Consider the following 17149-nt stretch of genomic DNA (forward strand, 5'->3'; position numbering starts at 1 on the left):
CTGCTTGGCCAGCAGCTAGGAGGAGCAAGTCGTGGCAATGTCTGGAGAGGAGAGGTTTGGGGGTGGGACTAGTGAAGATGGACACCCAAATCAGAGGGGCTCAGATACCCCCTCCTGCTAGGATCTCTGTGTGCCCTGCTGGGGTGCCCCGCCGGGCCCATGGCTGCCAAGCCTCCACCTGCCCCAGCCACACCTTCTGAATGAGTCTGGGGTGGGGCTGGGGTGGATTGGGCTGGTGTCTCGCAGCCTGGAGACCGTGCTGCTTGGATCTCGGTGCCATGGGGCCCTGGGTCCGAGGAGGCCCCACTGTCCCAAGCCGCTGACCTCGGAACTGGCTCGGCTTGGCTCCCACCCAGACTCCAGCCGTCTCTTTGGGGAACCCTCTGAGTCCTGGCCCAGGCACGCTGGGAGCCGGGAGCCTCCAGGCAGCTGCTTCCTTGTGACTTGAGTCTGTTTTGTAGTTTTGGGCAAGTCCTTGCCTCTCTCCATGCCTCAGTTTCCCCAACTACACAAAGAAAGTGCTGGTCTGTTCTAGTCTGGGTGTCCTCAGTGGATCTTTCTACGTCTCTAAGCGGTCCCCCATGGGGGCTGAGGCCTGGCCTTCCTCCAGGAGTCCAATGGGGTGGAAAGGTGTGGCTTTCCCCAATGGCACCACAAAGGGAGGCCGGTGGAGGTTGGGGTGTGGAGGCTGGCCTCGCTCCTGAGATGGACTCTGCTCCCCTCGCCTGGAGCTCCCATGTGTGTCTGACCCATGTGGCCCAGTGATACCCCCCTTTTATCTCATTCCATCTTGAGAGCATCTGGCCCTTCTGGCCTTCCTTACTCTCGCCAACCCCAGGAAACCACACCACAGCCGCAAGGAGCTGCCTTCCTCCTCAGCCTCCTTCCTGAGCCTCCTTCAGGGCTGTGTGACCTTGAGCAGAGCCCTTGGCTTCTCTGGCCTCAGTCTTCCCATCTGTACTAGGGTTGTAGAAGGGGCTGGACCCTGGGCCCCCCTTCCCTCCCCTCCCTTCCCTGTGCCCTCCTGTGCCCCACGGTTGCTTTGGATGCGAGGCGGCTGGGTGCCCCTGGCTCTTGCTCCCCCCCTCCTACTCCTGCCTCTCACTGCCCCCCTCTCTGCCTCTTCTCTCCCTGGGCCTCTCGCTTGCTCCTCCCTCCTCTGTCTCTGGACCCCCGCTCCAGCCAGACCTGGTTCACATTCAGATGGCTGCAAAGGTACTTCCGCCCCTCCCCTCCCTTCCCTCCCTCCCTCTGTCCCTCCTTCTGCCCTCCCAGGCCCAGGGACCTAGACTGTGCACTGGGAGTCCCCCCCCCCCACCTCTGCTCTTCCCCTTTGCCCCTCCGCAAGGGGCAGTTAATGGGCTCCGCCTCTTCACCCCCCCCCATGTGAACTGCTGTGTGACTTTGGGCAAGTCCCAGCCCCTTCTGGCCTCAGTTTCCCCCGGGTTTGGGGGTAGGCTGCAGGAAGAGGACCTTTAGGACCTTGCTCTGTGTGTAGGGCTGGGCCTGGCCTGTTACCAGAACCCGCGAGGGCCATCCTCATCCCCACTTGGGTCTCGTGGCCCCCAAGCTAAGGCTTTGGGGTCTGGGGCTTGGGGGGCTTTGAAGGTCTCCTTGGACATCATCTTGGTAGGGATTTTCCGTCTGTGACTGCCTTGCTTGCCTGTCGAGATGGGGAGCTTCCCCCCTCGTAGGCAGCCCTCAGCATCTGGGGGTGCTTCTGGACCCTCCGCTGGCAGAGCGTACTCCATCCTGGACTGGGAGGGGAGCTGGCCGGACCCGGTCCACCTGCTGTGCTGGCCGCCAGGGCCTCTCTGGGCTTCCCTGGGCTGTGGACTCAGTGCAGCACCAGGGAAGATCCGTGAGCCCTTAGGCTTGCTTGGTGACAGTCTCTCCCCCCCGCCCAACTTGTTTTTTTCTTTTGGCTTCTTTCTGGCCCTGTACAGAGAGGGAGACTGGTGGCTGGCCCACTCGCTCAGCACAGGACAGACCGGCTACATCCCCAGCAACTATGTGGCGCCCTCAGACTCCATCCAAGCTGAAGAGTGAGTGCTCTTCCTGGCCACTGCTGCTGCTGGCTCAGTGTCCCTCCTGGGCTGGAGTGGGAGGTTTGGCCTCCCAGAGGCCCAGCCTCATCCCAGAAGCTTGGCCCCAGTACCACCCCGTCTCTTCCACCCCAGGTGGTACTTCGGCAAGATTACCAGACGGGAGTCAGAGCGGTTACTGCTGAACACAGAGAACCCAAGAGGGACCTTCCTGGTGAGAGAAAGTGAGACCACGAAAGGTATGAGCACTTACGTGGGCCAGGCAAAGCTGAGTTGGGCAGGTTGCTGGCACTGGGTATTGCAGAGTGAATAGGAGTTTGGTATGTAGCGTAGGAAGAGCCCTCTAGGTGGAGGGAGCAGCAGGATCAGTCGGGGAGGGGATGGGGGTGGCTGGGAATGGTGAGAGGTGAGGGAAGGGTGGGGTGTGGCCTCCCGGGCCTCAGGAGCTCCCATGGGGAAGGGGCACAAGTTGTCACACAGCAAGATCTGTTCCCAGACTGGCGCCGCAGCCATGAGCCCCTTCCCCTTCCCTACTCCAGGGGCCTCTGCGGCTGGCTGCGCAGGGGTGGGCCTGACCTTGTCCTTCCGCCATAGTCTGGCCCTCTGGTCACACCATCCCCCCCATCACCATGGCAACTGAGCTGGGCTGCTTCCTGTGGGCCTGGGGCTCAGCAGGAGATGGAAAAGCGGAGCCTTTCCCCCTCCATCCGCCCCCTCCCCCTCCCCGGCCTCGTGGGGGGTCGGGGACTGTGTGAGGAAATGGAGCTTGGTGGTAGGGGGTCTGGGGAGGTGTGCCCGAGTAAGCGTGCATGGGTGTGCGCATGTGTGCACACGGGGTCAGGGCTGCTTGGGCTTCAGGCGTGTGGCTTCTGGGCCACACATGACCTGCGCCATCTGCAGAAAACCCGGGCTTTCCAGGGTGCACCTGAGCTACTTGGGGGGTGTCCCCATGCTGCTTGACCTGCTGGGTGACCCAAGGCCTTCTGGGGGGGGGGCTTGGCTTCCCCATCTGTACGTTGTCAGCCACCACCTCCAGCTCAGGAGGCCAGCAGGAGTTCCAGAGGCCTTCCAGGCCTGAGACTTCCCACTTCTCTGGCACCCCTGGGACTCAGCCTCGCTCTCTGATACCTCCCTGGCTGTCCCCAGGGACTGATTCACCCACCGAGGCTCCCAGCCAGGCCTAGCACTGCCAGCAGGATGAAGCTTTGGCTAGAAACTTTCCCCCAGCCTCAGGGAGGAAGGAGAGGCCACACACAGCTGTGTGGTCTCCTGCCAGACTTCCACAGCCTCAGCGCGCCCAGTCTTCTGGCCGGGCTGGAAGGGGCTGGCGGGGACATAGACTGTGGTCAGCCCTGGAGAGGGGACAGCGGGGACATAGGCTGTGGTCAGCCCTGGAGAGGGGACAGTGAGGCTGTGCGCTGCCCTGTTAGCTGGGATCTCATGGAGATCTCTGTGCTGGAGAATCTCCACCCTGTGGAGGGAGAGACGGGCCCAGACAGAGCAAGCAACTTGTCACAGTCACACAATAGAGATGCGCATGCACGGCCAGGCTTCCCAGACCTTCTAAGGGTCATGAGTTTGTGGTGGGCCGAGCACCCGTGGTTCAAGTCTATTATCCTGGTTCCTCAGGAGGCTGAGACCTGAGGATCACAGTTCAGAGCCAGCGGGGGCAGGAGAGTCCACAAGACTCTTATCTCCAATTAGCCACCAAAAAAAAAAAGAGAGAGAGAGAGAGAGAGCTAGAAGTGGCGCTGTGGCTCAAAGTGGTAGAGCGCTAGCCTTGAGCAAAAAAGCTAAGGGACAGTGCCCGGGTCCTGAGTTCAAATCCTGTACCAGCACAGAAAAAAAGCAAAAGCAAAAGAAGATAAGTTTGTGGTGGGACTGTGCAGAGAGAGCTAACAAACGGAACTAATAGGAACGGATTGGTGGGACTAAGGCTGGTCACCCCGGGCAGCCCCGAGTGATGGGCCCCGTCCCGTCTCCTGGCCCCTCCCCGCAGGTGCCTACTGCCTCTCGGTGTCTGACTTCGACAACGCCAAGGGCCTCAATGTGAAGCATTACAAGATCCGCAAGCTGGACAGCGGTGGCTTCTACATCACCTCCCGCACCCAGTTCAACAGCCTGCAGCAGCTGGTGGCCTACTACTCCAGTGAGCCGGGCTGGGGGTGGGCGCTGGGGGTGGGCGCTCCCCTGCCTGCCCGCGTCCTCTTCCTCCCCTTCCCCCCTTTCCTCCTCTACCCCTCCCTCTCCCCCATGGCCTCCCTCCCCCCACCTCCTTCCCCTCCCTTTCCCCCCTGCCTGGTGAGGAGGGGGCTTCCTGCAAGAGCTGGAAGGGAGGGAAGCTGGCTCCTTCCCATTGTTTCTGCATGCTAAGACCGGTCTGAACTGGTTACTGGGAGAGGAGGAGGGGGCTGCGGGCTGCAGCCGGGAGGGAGAAAGGAGAGGAGAGGAGAGAAAGAGGGGTGAGTGCAGTAGGGAGCCGTGAGCTCTGGGTGCTGTGGGTGGGGTGTGGGCACGGGTGAGCCATGTCCGCGGTCACCTTCTGTGTGTCCGGGGCCTGCAGGGGCCCGCCTCAAACGCACCCCTCAACCATCCCTAGTGCCTAGGCCCCGGATCATGTCTTCAAGGGCTGCCTTGAGTCAAGATGAAGACCCCAGCCCCCCCCTCCTTCCCTTCCCCTTCTCTCCCCTTCTTTGCGGCTCTCCCAGCAGCTGCACCTTCCAGCAGCTTCTCCAGACAGCCGCCCATGTTAGCTGTAGCCTTTAGGCTATGTACTCTGCCAGGGGTACCCTCCTAGTGACCCCCTCTGCAGACCCAGTCGCTGCTCCTTCTGGGAAGCCTTCCAGGCCTCCACACCTCCCTCCTCCCCGGCCTCAGCACACGCAGCTCCCCACACATGGCTGTGAATGTTTAGGGCCCACATCATTCCCTACTGTGTCCCTGGCATGCTAGAACTCTGAATGAATGAACGAAGCAAGTCACAGTTGACCAGCTTCGGGGTGGGGTGGTGGTGTGTGCAGTTGTTGATATTTTTCAGTGGGGATACCCTATGGGTCCCTGGAGCCTTGGGGCCTACACACACTGGGGGGAGGCGGGGACCCCCTGAGGGGACTCCTGTCTGAACTCCTCTTGCTTCCTTGTTGCCAGAGCATGCCGACGGCCTGTGCCACCGGCTCACCACCGTGTGCCCCACATCCAAGCCGCAGACCCAGGGCCTGGCCAAGGATGCCTGGGAGATCCCCCGAGAGTCCCTGCGGCTGGAGGTCAAGCTGGGCCAGGGCTGCTTCGGGGAGGTGTGGATGGGTAAGCAACCAGGCCCTGCCTTCCTTGGCAGCCCAGGGCTCCTGTGCTCACGTGCTCATTTTAATTCACGGATGTTGATTGTTCAGAGCCGCCGGTGTCCCCCTGGCATTGTCACACATGCTTGTAATGCCCTTGGGTCACATTCACCCCCTCTGACCCTCCCAGGGGGGGCTGCTCTTTCCCTGGGGTACAGCCCCCCCAAGTGCTCAACTGAGCTCCTTTGACTCCTGGGAGCCTGAGCACCAGTCCACCAGCAGCTGCTCAGTGCAGGCTTTAATCTCTCCGACTGCAACCTGGGCAGGCAGAACTGGCCAGTGCCAGTGCCAGGGGAGGGGGGGGTCCTGGGCAACTTCCTGTCTGGAGGCCTGGGGAAGTGGTCCTTGACAATGAGCTTCGTGTAGCCCAACACATCCCAGGCCCCTCCACGGCCAGCTGCCTCCAGAGTGGCAGATGGGGTTAGAGGTCGCCTCAGTATCCCCTAGCTATTCCTTCTCTGTCACCTCCCTGCTGTCCAGAGAGGGGCTGCAGAATGGCGGGGGGGAAGGTAGGGCTGGGAGGATCATGGGGACAAAGCCTGGAGGCTGAAGGCCAAGCCTGAAGAAGGGGAGAGGGCGAGGCTGGCCAGGGGCAGCCTCAGCTCAGCTTTGGATCCAGGGCCGGCCACCTGGTCCTCGGGTCCATTTTGCAGATGGGCATGTGGAGGTTGGGAAGGAGCACCAGCCTTGGCTGGGCCTGCTCTGCCAGTGGCGCGGGGAGCTGGGCACTCCGGCATGGCAGGTCCTGGGCTCCGTGCGGCCTCTGGTGAGGTAGCTGGTATTCCTCCCCTACACAGGGACCTGGAATGGCACCACCAGGGTAGCCATCAAAACCCTCAAGCCGGGCACCATGTCTCCAGAGGCCTTCCTGCAGGAGGCGCAAGTCATGAAGAAACTGAGGCACGAGAAGTTGGTGCAGCTGTATGCCGTGGTGTCAGAGGAACCCATCTACATTGTCACGGAGTACATGAGCAAGGGTGAGGCCTGGCGCCATCGGGACTCAAGCAGGGGAGGCTGAGGGCCAGCTCTGGGCCCCTCCTGGAACCCAGGCCAGCCGGTATGGCCATGGATGTGACGCTGGGACCATCCCCCGGGGATTGCCTTCCCCTTTCCGCTTGCGCCATTGATTTTCCCCTAAGCCCCTTCTGGCTTGACCTTGACTTACTTTTTGTGTGTTTCTTTGAGGCAGGGTCTCAGCATGTCATCCAGGCTGCTCTCAAACATCCTGGGGCTCAGGTTATTCCCAAATTCGAGATCCTCCCGCCTCAGCCTCCTGAGTGCTTAATTTTTAAATTAATTACTTTTCAAAATAAGAAATGTAGGGGCTGGGAAGGTGGCTCGAGTGCTTGCCTTGCATGCATGAGGCCCTGGGTTCGATTCCTCAGCATCACATAAGCAGAAAAAGCCGGAAGGGGCGCTGTGGCTCGAGTGGTAGAGCGCTAGCCTTGAGCTGAAGAGCTGAGGGACAGCGCCCAGGCCCAGAGTTCAGGCCCCACAACCGACCAAAAAAAGAAAAAGAAAAAAGACAAAAAAATGTACTCGTTACCCAACTTAGGAAACTGTGACCCCTCTATATATCACCTTAATAATACAAATAAAAGCCAGGTGCCAGTGACCCACACCTGTAATTCTACCTACTCAGGAGGCTGAGATCTGAGGATCATGGTTTGACACCAGCTCAGGCAGAAAAGTCATGAGATCTTTATTTCCAGTTAACCACCAGAAAACCAGAAGTAGCACTGTGGCTCAAAATGGTAGAACACTAGCCTTGAATGAAAAAACTTGGGGACAGCGCCCAGGCCCCAAGTTCCAGCCCCATGACCAAAAAACAAACAACAACAACAACAAAACCCCAAAATACCATTTAATTAAAAATGCTTCTATCCCCATTTTTTTTGTGGCTTTACTGGGGCTGGAACTGAAGGCTAAAAGTGCTCTATCACTTGAGCCACACTCCCAGTCTCTTTGCCTCTTAGTTTTTCAGATAGGTCTGAAAAACCGATTTTACTGGGGCCTAGCCTCTAATTCTAAACCTCCTACCTCTGCTTCTTGAGTAGCTGGGATTGCAGGTATGTGTCACTCTGCCTGATCCAATATACACCTACTGAATTGTCCAGTCGAGGGAGTTTTAGGCAGTTTCTGTGTGTCACCACCTCTAGGGTGTCTGTCCTGTGACACAGTTGATAGGTTTCTCTGGAAATTCCCTGTACATGATCTTTGTTTAGCTATGTGTGTCAGTTTGCCTTATGTTGCTGAAGTGGGTTTGGTGGGGTTCAGGCCCTGAGGCTGGCCTGGTCCTCTTGAGGCCCTGCGGGGGTGAGGTGGGGGGGGCGCCTCCCACTTGCCTTTATGAATGCAGAGCGAGGCTTGGTTCTGAGGCGGGCTTGGTGGAGCAAGCCCTTTCTGCTTCCCAAGCCGGGGGGTGCGGGCCGAGACTGGAGCTGGGTCTCTCTTTGCCCAGGGAGTTTGCTGGACTTCCTCAAGGGGGAAACGGGCAAGTACCTGCGGCTTCCTCAGTTGGTGGACATGGCTGCTCAGGTGAGCCTCCCTTCCCACCTCCTCACCTGCCGGGTTCCAGCCTCTGGAGCCTGCCTGAATTGCTCTGCATGGATTATCAAACCAGTTAGAGGGTCTGTGGGAGATGGACAGAGGCGCCAGGACTCACTGAGTGGCTCTGGGAGACTGCAGGCTTTATTTATTTTCCCCTCTGCAAAGGTCATTTAGTCACTCCACAATCTTGTGTTATGGCCTGCTGCAGGCAGTGCCAAGATGGTTTTCTCCCCCTTTGCTCTTGAGTGGCCACAGGGCGTGGACTGCGGGCAGGGCGCGCTGCACCTGCGCGCTGCCGCCCAGCTGGGCCTGGGCCCGTGCTGCCCGCCTCCCTGGCTGCTCCCCCCTCGTCCTCTCCCTCTCCCTGCGCCCCGCATCTCCTCCCTCTGCACTCCAGCCGTGGGTTGTGCATTGGTGGTGTTTGGGTTGAGCTGAGGTGTGGCAAGGGCGGGGTGTGTGGCTACATCTTCACCCGGGGACACATAGCTGTGGCCCCTGAGCTGGCACCCTGGGGGGGGTCTCCCTGCAGATCGCCTCGGGCATGGCATACGTGGAGCGGATGAACTACGTCCACCGGGACCTCCGCGCGGCCAACATCCTCGTCGGGGAGAACTTGGTGTGCAAGGTGGCGGACTTTGGGCTGGCCCGCCTCATTGAGGACAACGAATACACGGCCCGGCAAGGTGGGGACAGGGTCTGGGGCGGTCGGCGGCTGGGGTGGGCACCACTGCTGGGTCTCCCCATCTGCCCGATGGCAGGCAGAGCACCGTGACAGCTGACAGCCGCCCCGGCCTTCCCCGTGCCCGCAGGTGCCAAGTTCCCCATCAAGTGGACAGCGCCCGAAGCAGCCCTCTACGGCCGCTTCACCATCAAGTCGGACGTGTGGTCCTTCGGGATCCTCCTGACGGAGCTCACCACCAAGGGACGGGTGCCCTACCCTGGTGAGGAAGCTCCTTGAGGCCCTGTGCGGAGCCTCAGTTTCCCTATCTGGGCGCCCCCTCTGGTCCGGGGAGGACGTAGGGCGGCTCTACTTCTCGGCACGGCGCCCTTTCGTCCCCCTCTGCCCCTCCCCGTCTCCTCTGCGGCCAGCTCCTCATGCCCCCTTCTGTCCTCAGGGATGGTGAACCGGGAGGTGCTGGACCAGGTGGAGAGGGGCTACCGCATGCCCTGCCCGCCCGAGTGCCCCGAGTCCCTGCACGACCTCATGTGCCAGTGCTGGCGGAAGGAGCCGGAGGAGCGGCCCACCTTCGAGTACCTGCAGGCTTTCCTGGAGGACTACTTCACGTCCACCGAGCCGCAGTACCAGCCCGGGGAGAACCTATAGGCAAAGGCGCCCCCATGACTGCGCTTGGCCTCCCTCGGCTTGGCTGGTCTGGGCTCCCGGTGGGTCTCGGAGGTGGGGCCTGGCCGCCCTCTGCCCGCCCACCGTTGGCCCTTCCCCGGAGGGCTGAATTCATCACCAAGGCCAAGGCCTCTGCCGTGGGGGACAGGGAAGAGCTTCTGGACCTGGGGCGGCCCAAGAAGACGGACCGAGGCCAGCACCATGACCACCATCTCAGCGTCTGCTCCGGCCACACACCTGCTCCCTGCCATCCCTCCGAGTCCGTCCCTCTCTGGAGGAGGAACTGGGAAGAAGGGCTGGGCCGGGATGTCCTTTTCCAGATGGACCCCTAGCGCCCGCCTGCTCCTTCCCCACTCCCGCCACCCCAGGGCTGTCTCGAGAACTGGCCTTTCCAAAGAGGAGCAATGGCCCCAGGCCCTCAGTCAGCTCGCCAGCAGCCTCCCGCCTTCCAGGGCTGAGATGTCTGTGAGTGGAGCTCCTGGGTCTAGCACCTTCTCCTAGGCTGGGCAGCCCATGGCCCAGTGGGATTTGGTGATGGGGGATGGGATGAGCACTGCCCCCAAATCCTACCTGTCACCCCAGGGACCTTTGGAAATGGTCAGTTCCTCGCCCCCATTTTGCCCATAGGGAAACTGGGTGTAGAGGAGGTATGAGACTTGCCCGGGGCACAGAAGAGTTAGGATCGTGGGACCGGCGGCCAGCGCTCCCTCTGTCGTCCTCAGGAATTGTTCTCAGAGGCATTGTGGACGGATGGACGGGGACAGCCAAGGGGACAGGGTCTAGAGATGGATTGGGTAGCAGAGTCCTATTATAGTTGCCGTTTTGCGAGTCTGTCTGTCCATTGTTGGGAAGAAAATGGAGGCAGGTGTGAGGCTGAGCCAGGAGTAGAGGAAGGAGATGGTGGTTCAAGGAAGCAGCTTCAGTCAGAATGTGGCCAGGGTTTGATCTTTGGAACCAGCTGGACACACAGGGGAGGGAGCTCCCAGGCTCTGGAAGCAATCAAGTGGAGGCAGAAGAACATGGAGGCTGGGAGGCCCTGTCCCTGGCCTCTGCAGGGAACCCCAGGTCCTCCTTTTCTATTGGTCCTGAGCATTTCTCCTCTGGGCTCCTGCGCTCCTCCCCAGGCTGGCATTTATAACTCATAGCTGTGGAGAGGAGTGTCTTGGCTGTGTGACCCTGGGCAGCTCTGCTCCCTCTCTGAGCTGCCAGGTCTGCAGGCCTGTGTGTGGCCCTGGCCTCTGTACCAGCTCAGTTCCTGTCCAGACCCAGCGGCTGGGCAATCGCGTGGAGCCCAGCCCCGGGGACAGCAGGTGACTGTTTGGATCCTTGTGTTGCTGTCTAGCCTTAGGGGTATGGTGTGGCGCTCTTTCTCCTGGGCCTGTCTGTCTCTGTACACAATGGGCAGCTGCCCATGGTGACCCCTGCCAAGGGCCCCTGTGGTGTCTGTGTGTGTGCATCTGTGTGTCTCCATGTGCGTCCGTATTTAACATGTACAAAACGCCCCTTCTCTGTCCCTAGTGGTGCCCATTTCACCCACTGTCCTGTCACAGCAATAACATTCCTTCTGTGGGGCTTCTCAGCCCGCCGGGCCCCCATGGTGACGTCCGAAGGCCGTGTGCCAGGCCACGGGGCTGGCTGATGAAATGCCACCTTTTCCTCCCATTCCTGTCTCCTCCTCCCATCTGCCCATCACCTCTGAGCTCGGTCACCCGCGTGTCCCCCGCCCCGCCCAGCTGCCCAGGGCCCTTTGTATGAGGTGTCCTAATCCTGTCTTCTTTTTTTTAAACAGTGTTTTGTAGATTTCAGATGACTATGCAGAGGCCCCAGGGACCCCTGCCCCTCCCCCAGCTCTGGGCGGGCTTAGCGATGCCGCATTCCAAGGCCCAGGCTTGGGGAAAAGGGGGGGCCGTGTCCAGAATTGGTTGTAAATACTTTGCATATTGTCTGATTAAACACAAACAGACCTCAAGAGTTTGACTGGTGATTTATTGAGCATGTGTGTGTGTGTGTGTGTGTGTGTGTGTGTGTGTGTGTGTGTGGTTAGGGGAGTTAGAAGCCAGATGTGAGAATGGTCTGTGGTCGGGAGCCTTGGGCTGGGCTGCCCTGGTAGCTGGCAGGGTTGGGGTGGGGGCTGACAGGGCTCTGATTAGAGATAGCCGTGGCAGGCTGTGGCCGTGTGTGCACATCTGCCGCTGTGTTGGGGGATCACATCTGGGGAGAAGCACCAGACCATGCCTGGGGTCCCCCAAAGCTTGGGAAGCTCAGGATTCAAATGGTCACCTACAGAGGCTGCCAGACCTGTGTGGCCATGGAAGATCTGTGGGAGGCGCCGGGCGGTGTGTATAAACCTGTGTTTCCAGGTTTATAAAGCTGCCGGGGCACAGGAGAGAGCCAGGAGGAAAGCCCACGGCCTCACCCTCCATTTCCCCCACGGAAGGGCACAGCCGGGATAGGGGGCTGACATTATCCATGCGAATGCCCACCCACGTGAGACCCCACCGCACAGAAGATCGGAGGCAGACACTGGGTGCTCCAGCCCCCCTCCTTCCCAGCCCTCGCGGCCCGGCGCTGGGCCCGGAGCTGCGTGCACATGTGGCTGTGGTAGGTTTGCTCTGGCTCCTCGTGCACAATGCATCTATTTCCCCATCACACATCCAGGGGGCGTGAGTGCCCCTTGGGCCTTGTGAGCTCAGCTCATCCCCTGCAGCCAGCCGCTCCCAGCTGGGCCCTCCTGTGTCCAGGATGACGACATTACAGGCAAGAGCCGGCAGTTCAGCTGGCTGGTGGGGCCAGCCCCACGCCCCGGCCCTGCAGGCTGGGAGAGGCTTCTCAGTGACCTGCGTGTGCTGAGGTGCAGGGCTGGGTGTGTCGTGTGTGCCCCGTGTGGCGTGTGTGCCCTCTGCCTCCCTGCATACCGACTGCTCCCACCTGCACTGGATGTGTGCACACACCTGTACATACATGCACAAGACGTGCACACAAATGCATGCACTCATAAATGCACATGCACACACATGTACCTGGTCTACATTTTCTTTCATTTTGTCTCCCCCCACCTTTATTTCTCTCATGGGTTCAGAAAAGCTGTTCTTTGCTGAAAGAAAAAGGGACAGACAGATGGACGGGCAACAAAAATCAGAGACAGCAGGATGGACTAGGAAAGGCACTGTGGTGATGGTGGCTGGGTGAGCATGTGTGTGTGTGTGTGTGTGTGTGTGTGCGCACACACACGCCCCTTCCTCTGCCCTGTCTTTCAGATGTTCTGGCTCTGTGCTGCATTTATACACAGTGTGTACACGTGCAAGCCAGGGTTTACGCTCCCATTACCGGTCCCACTTCCAGTGCCCTCCTCCAGGCCTCCATCTTGATTATTCCAGATGTGCTGGCTCCAGACTCTGCTCCTTCCAGGTCTCTCCCTCCCACCCTCCTGGCTCGCTCTCTTCCCTCCTCCTTTTCCTTCCCTTCCCTTCCTTCGTTCCTTTGTTCCTTCCCTCCTTCCTTCCTTCCTTCCTTTTCTTTCATCTATCTATCTATCTATCTATCTATCTATCTATCTATCTATCTATCTATCTATCTATCTATCTATCTATCTATCTAAATATCTATCATCTATCTTTTGTTTTCCTTCCTTCCTTCCTTTTCTCTCCCTCCCTTGCTTGATCTCTTTGTTCTTGGATTAAGTCTTGCTTGATAACCTCACTGGCCTGGAGCTTGCCCTCCTCCTGTCTAGCCTTCAGGATGCTGGGGTCTCAGGCACCCACTGTCACACCCAGCCCACCTTCTGCTTTTTCATCCCTCATTAAGCTTCCCATGGCGTGGGTAGACAGGCATTCCTGCTCTCATTCACTCACTAGATCATTCATTCACTGGCAGGTTTCTACAGGGCTCCTCTGACACAGGCCTAGGCCTGGCCCTGGCCTGGGGGTTAGAGACCCATGAGGAAAACTAAGGAAAAAAAAACTCAGGAGGAAGCTCAGGGGGGTCCATGATCTACGGTGTGACCTGAGGATGGGCGAGCAGTGATAGATAATGAAGGAAGCCCAAGGCTTCAGGAGAGAAGATGGGCCCCAAGCGGCTCCAGAGGGTGAGGGCTGCGGGTTAAATGTTGGGTGGATGTGGGTAGATGCTGCAGGGGGCAGCAGAAGAGCAGGTGGAAAGCTCCCACCAGGCCAGGACTGAATCCAACCATCACAGCCTCTCCCCTTCCTTGCCCCACTGTTTCCTGATCTGCCTGTGGTGTGAGGCATGTGGGTGAGACAGATGACAGGCACACAGACAGACAGACAGACAGACAGGCAGCTGGAGAGTGTGCCTGCATCCCTCTCCTTCCTGGGGTTTCAACTATGTGTTGTCTTTTCTGGAGTATTCCTGATACTGATTTTGTGTGTGCATGTGTGAGCATGTGTGTGTGTGCATGTGTGTGGTGTATTCAGCAGGTTGCATGGGTGTGCTGGGCACTGCACGGTGTGTGTGTGTGTGTGTGTGTGTGTGTGTGTGTGTGTGTGTGGTGTGTTCCTTGCTGTGGCTGATGCCAGCAGGGGCTGACCAACCAACTCTGGACCCAGGCTGGAGGCTGCTTTGGTCATGGCCGTCCTTCCCTAGGTGTAAACCACCTTCTGCACAGCCTGGAAAGGGGAGCCCGGGGCCCCCTTCTTTTCCTTGGCTTTGTGTTCCTGTGTCTCTTTGTCTCCCCTGTATGCTGTCTTTTGTTCCTGTCCTCCGGCTCTGTGTGTCTCTATCTCTGCATCTCGCTGTCTTTGTTTCTCTCCCTTTCTGCCTCTGTGTGTCACAGCTCGGTCGTTAATTCATTTTCCCATTAAGACTGACTGCACAGTCCCGTGCGGGGTGTGTGTGTGTGCGCGCGCACGCACAAGAGTTCTTTCTTGCTTTCCCTGTTTCTGAGGCGTCTCTGAAATCTGCCCTGGACATGTGTGTGTGTGTGTGTGTGTGTGTGTGTGTGTGTGTGAGATGGAGCTGCTCCCCACCTGGGTTCTGCTCCCTAACTCGGCTCCAGCTCCTTTCCTCTGGATGCACTTGGCCCTGTCCCTCCCAGTGTCTCCTCCAAATCTCTCCTGGTGCTCATGTTCTGCAGACAAGCACAAGCACTGGCGATCTGTCCATTCGTTTCTCTGTCTGTCCAACAGTTATTTCTGAGCCGCTCTCCTGAGACTCCCTGCTTGTCCTCCTTCTGCAGGACGCTGCCTGGCCTCTCTGCCCCTCCCCACCTCCATCACCCCATCGCGGTGAGCGCCCAGCTTCCTGAGCCTCTGCCTGGCCCCTGGCCTTCAAGGCTACCCCTAGGCTCAGCATCTGGTCCACTCCCCCCCGTGTTCCTGATTCACCCCACCCCAACAGGTCACGTTCCAGTGAACCTGCCAGATTGCCAAGGGCTCCCCAAGGCTCCCCGCCTCCGGTGAGCCTCCGTTCCGTCTCTCTCTCTTCACCACGACTCCTGAATGTCTGTTTTCCAACACCACTCAGAGCCGTTCCTCTGGTCAGTAGTCCATCGCCCATGCCCTCCCCGTACCTCCCCTGCCTTCTCAGCCCTTCCTGTCATCACAGGCTGGAGGTGTAACCTGTCTACCCTAAAATGTGCAACTCTGCAGGGGAAATCCTCGGACTCCCCCTCCCGCCATGCCACCCCTCGCGGTGTTCTTCACTGGCTATGTGGGACACGGACCGTGCTGTCACTTTCCCTTCTGGACGTCCTTTCTTTGTTCCTTCCTTCCACCAGCGCTGACTGACCGCCTCCTCTGAGGCTGCGGCTCCCGCTCCCCTCCTTCTTCCAGTCTTATTGAATTTTGCCTCTGTTCTGTGCATCACTGCAGGGGAGAAGGAGAGGGAGAGAGGGAGAGACAGAGCACGCACAAGCTTGTGTGTGTGTGTGTGTGTGTGTGTGTGTGTGTGTGTCGCCCACTGCCTGTCCCTCACTCCATTGCTTCCACATCTGCCTCCCTCTCTTTCTTTCCCAGGAATGGATACTCAGAGAGGATGCGGACTGATTTCTCTCTCTGTTCCTGTCCATCCCCCCATCCTTTCCCTGGGCAGATCATGGCCAGCTCCCACTCAGGCCCCCCCTCCTCCCTTGGGTTTGTCCCTCTGATGTCTCTGGTCAACTCTTTGTCAGGTGCTCACAGAACCTCTCACCAGGATTTTGGAGCTAGCACACCCCCTCTCCCGTTGTGGTCCCCTCCCCTATCACAGATGGCCAGTCTCCCACTGCCACCCCAGGCCAGCTTCACACCCCAAGTTCCTCACCCCTGTCCAATGCCAGGTCCCCAAACAGCTCCCCTTGTGACCATGACTGCCCTCCTGCCAACCTCTTCACCTTTCTCCCTTCTCACTTCCCACCCAGGCCCCCTCTGGCCTCTCCATCCTGGCCTCTGGCCCCTGAGTTCCAATCTGCTTACCCCTACCCGCCCCGCCCCCCCGCAGGAATGGCTTCTCCACAGCTTCCCGGGTTCTTGCTTCATGGGCCCCAATGCCCTGTGGTACCCAGATTGGGGTGATGGGCTGGGGGACATGTGGCCCCCTCTTCTCTTCCACCTGCCTTTGCAGGGGTCAGCCCTTGCTGCCTGTACCCAAAGGAAGGAATGAGGATTAGAAGGCTGTTGGGCTGAGTATTGGTGGTGGTGGTGGTGTGTGTGTGTGTGTGTGTGTGTCGGGCTGGGTGCACATGTGGTTTGTGTGTCTGTGTTTCCTGAGAAATGGTCTGCTGGGAACTGTCCTGCTTCATGGCCACCCTGGCTGTCTGCACATCTGTCTGTCTGTCTGTCCGCTGTTGATGGCTGGTATGTGCGTGGCTCTCGGAGCACAGGGATCTGTGGGAGTGACCCTCTGTGTGTCCTTCCTTCTTTTGGACACTCCAGGGCCATCACAGGCTCTATGGCTAGCCGTATGGCTAGCTATGTCCTGCCCTCTGTCCTGCTATCCAGCTCCCATGGGGCACACTCCCCCCTTCCCCCCACCGCTGCCTGGGGGCTTCGTTGGGGCCTGCACGTCCCTGTCAGTGGCAGTGGCTGCTGTGGGTGTCAGCTCGTGTCCACTGCCGGTTGAGATCTGGCTCTGCGTGTGGGCCGGGCGCAGGCGTGAGTCATCCTGCAGCTCCTGGCGGTGTGGGGGTCTCGCCTCACTGCTTCCATTCTCCCGGCTCCCTCCCCGGCTCCCTCAGAGCTCTGCTGGAGTTTTCTTCTCTTTCCTTCGTGTGTCAGGCCTGCGTCTGTGTGTGCGTGCACCGGCGTTCAAGGAGCTCCTGTCGCCTCTCTGTTGGAGGAGCCACTGCGCTGGAGAAACGTTTAGGTTCCCTAAGATTTCCATCCACAAGCCCCATAGTCAATATACCCCATGTGGCAGGGCTGGGTAGGGACCTGAGGTTGGTTGGTTGGTTGGTTTTTGGTGCCCATCTGGGACTTGAACTGAGGGCCTAGATGCTGCTCCTAAGCTTTTTTGCTCCAGGCTAGAACTCTACCACTTGAGCTACAGCTCCACTTCTGGCTTTTTTAGTGGTAAATTAGATATAGGAATCTCATTGACTTTCCTGCCCAGGCTGGCTTCAAACCATAATCCTCAGATCTCAACCTCCTGAGTAACTAGGATTATAGGCCTGAGCTACCAGAGCCTGGCTCTTACTTTTTCTTTCTTTTTTTTTTTTAAATTAAACTTTAAATTTCTTTTGGAGACATTTTCGCTTTATGTAGCCCAGACTGAAGTTGAACTCCCAATCCTTCTGCCTCCACCTGTCTCCCAAGTGCTGGGATTACAAGCATGCACCACAATGCCCAACTGAAACATTTTGTTTTTAAATTGTGGCGAAATCCATTTGCTTAAAATTAGCCTCTGAAGGTGAGCAATCCAGTGGCATTTGGTGAATTCAC

At 58.8% G+C, this 17149-nt stretch overlaps 1 protein-coding gene across 2 annotated transcripts in view; it reads left to right on the top strand.

The window, feature by feature from the left end:
* Positions 1 to 11227, top strand: part of Src (SRC proto-oncogene, non-receptor tyrosine kinase) — a 29146-nt gene extending 17919 nt beyond the window's left edge. For both annotated transcript variants that reach the window (XM_013011111.1, XM_013011113.1), the window contains 9 exons: positions 1947 to 2045; positions 2181 to 2284; positions 4045 to 4194; positions 5193 to 5348; positions 6181 to 6360; positions 7845 to 7921; positions 8463 to 8616; positions 8743 to 8874; positions 9049 to 11227. In XM_013011111.1, the coding sequence (XP_012866565.1) occupies positions 1947 to 2045; positions 2181 to 2284; positions 4045 to 4194; positions 5193 to 5348; positions 6181 to 6360; positions 7845 to 7921; positions 8463 to 8616; positions 8743 to 8874; positions 9049 to 9257 (1261 nt within the window). In that variant the 3' untranslated portion in view covers positions 9258 to 11227. The remainder of the gene's footprint in view (positions 1 to 1946; positions 2046 to 2180; positions 2285 to 4044; positions 4195 to 5192; positions 5349 to 6180; positions 6361 to 7844; positions 7922 to 8462; positions 8617 to 8742; positions 8875 to 9048) is intronic.
* Positions 11228 to 17149: the final 5922 nt, after the last annotated feature.

Source organism: Dipodomys ordii, unplaced genomic scaffold, assembly GCF_000151885.1.
Source record: "Dipodomys ordii isolate 6190 unplaced genomic scaffold, Dord_2.0 Scaffold13, whole genome shotgun sequence".
NCBI lineage: Eukaryota > Metazoa > Chordata > Mammalia > Rodentia > Heteromyidae > Dipodomys > Dipodomys ordii.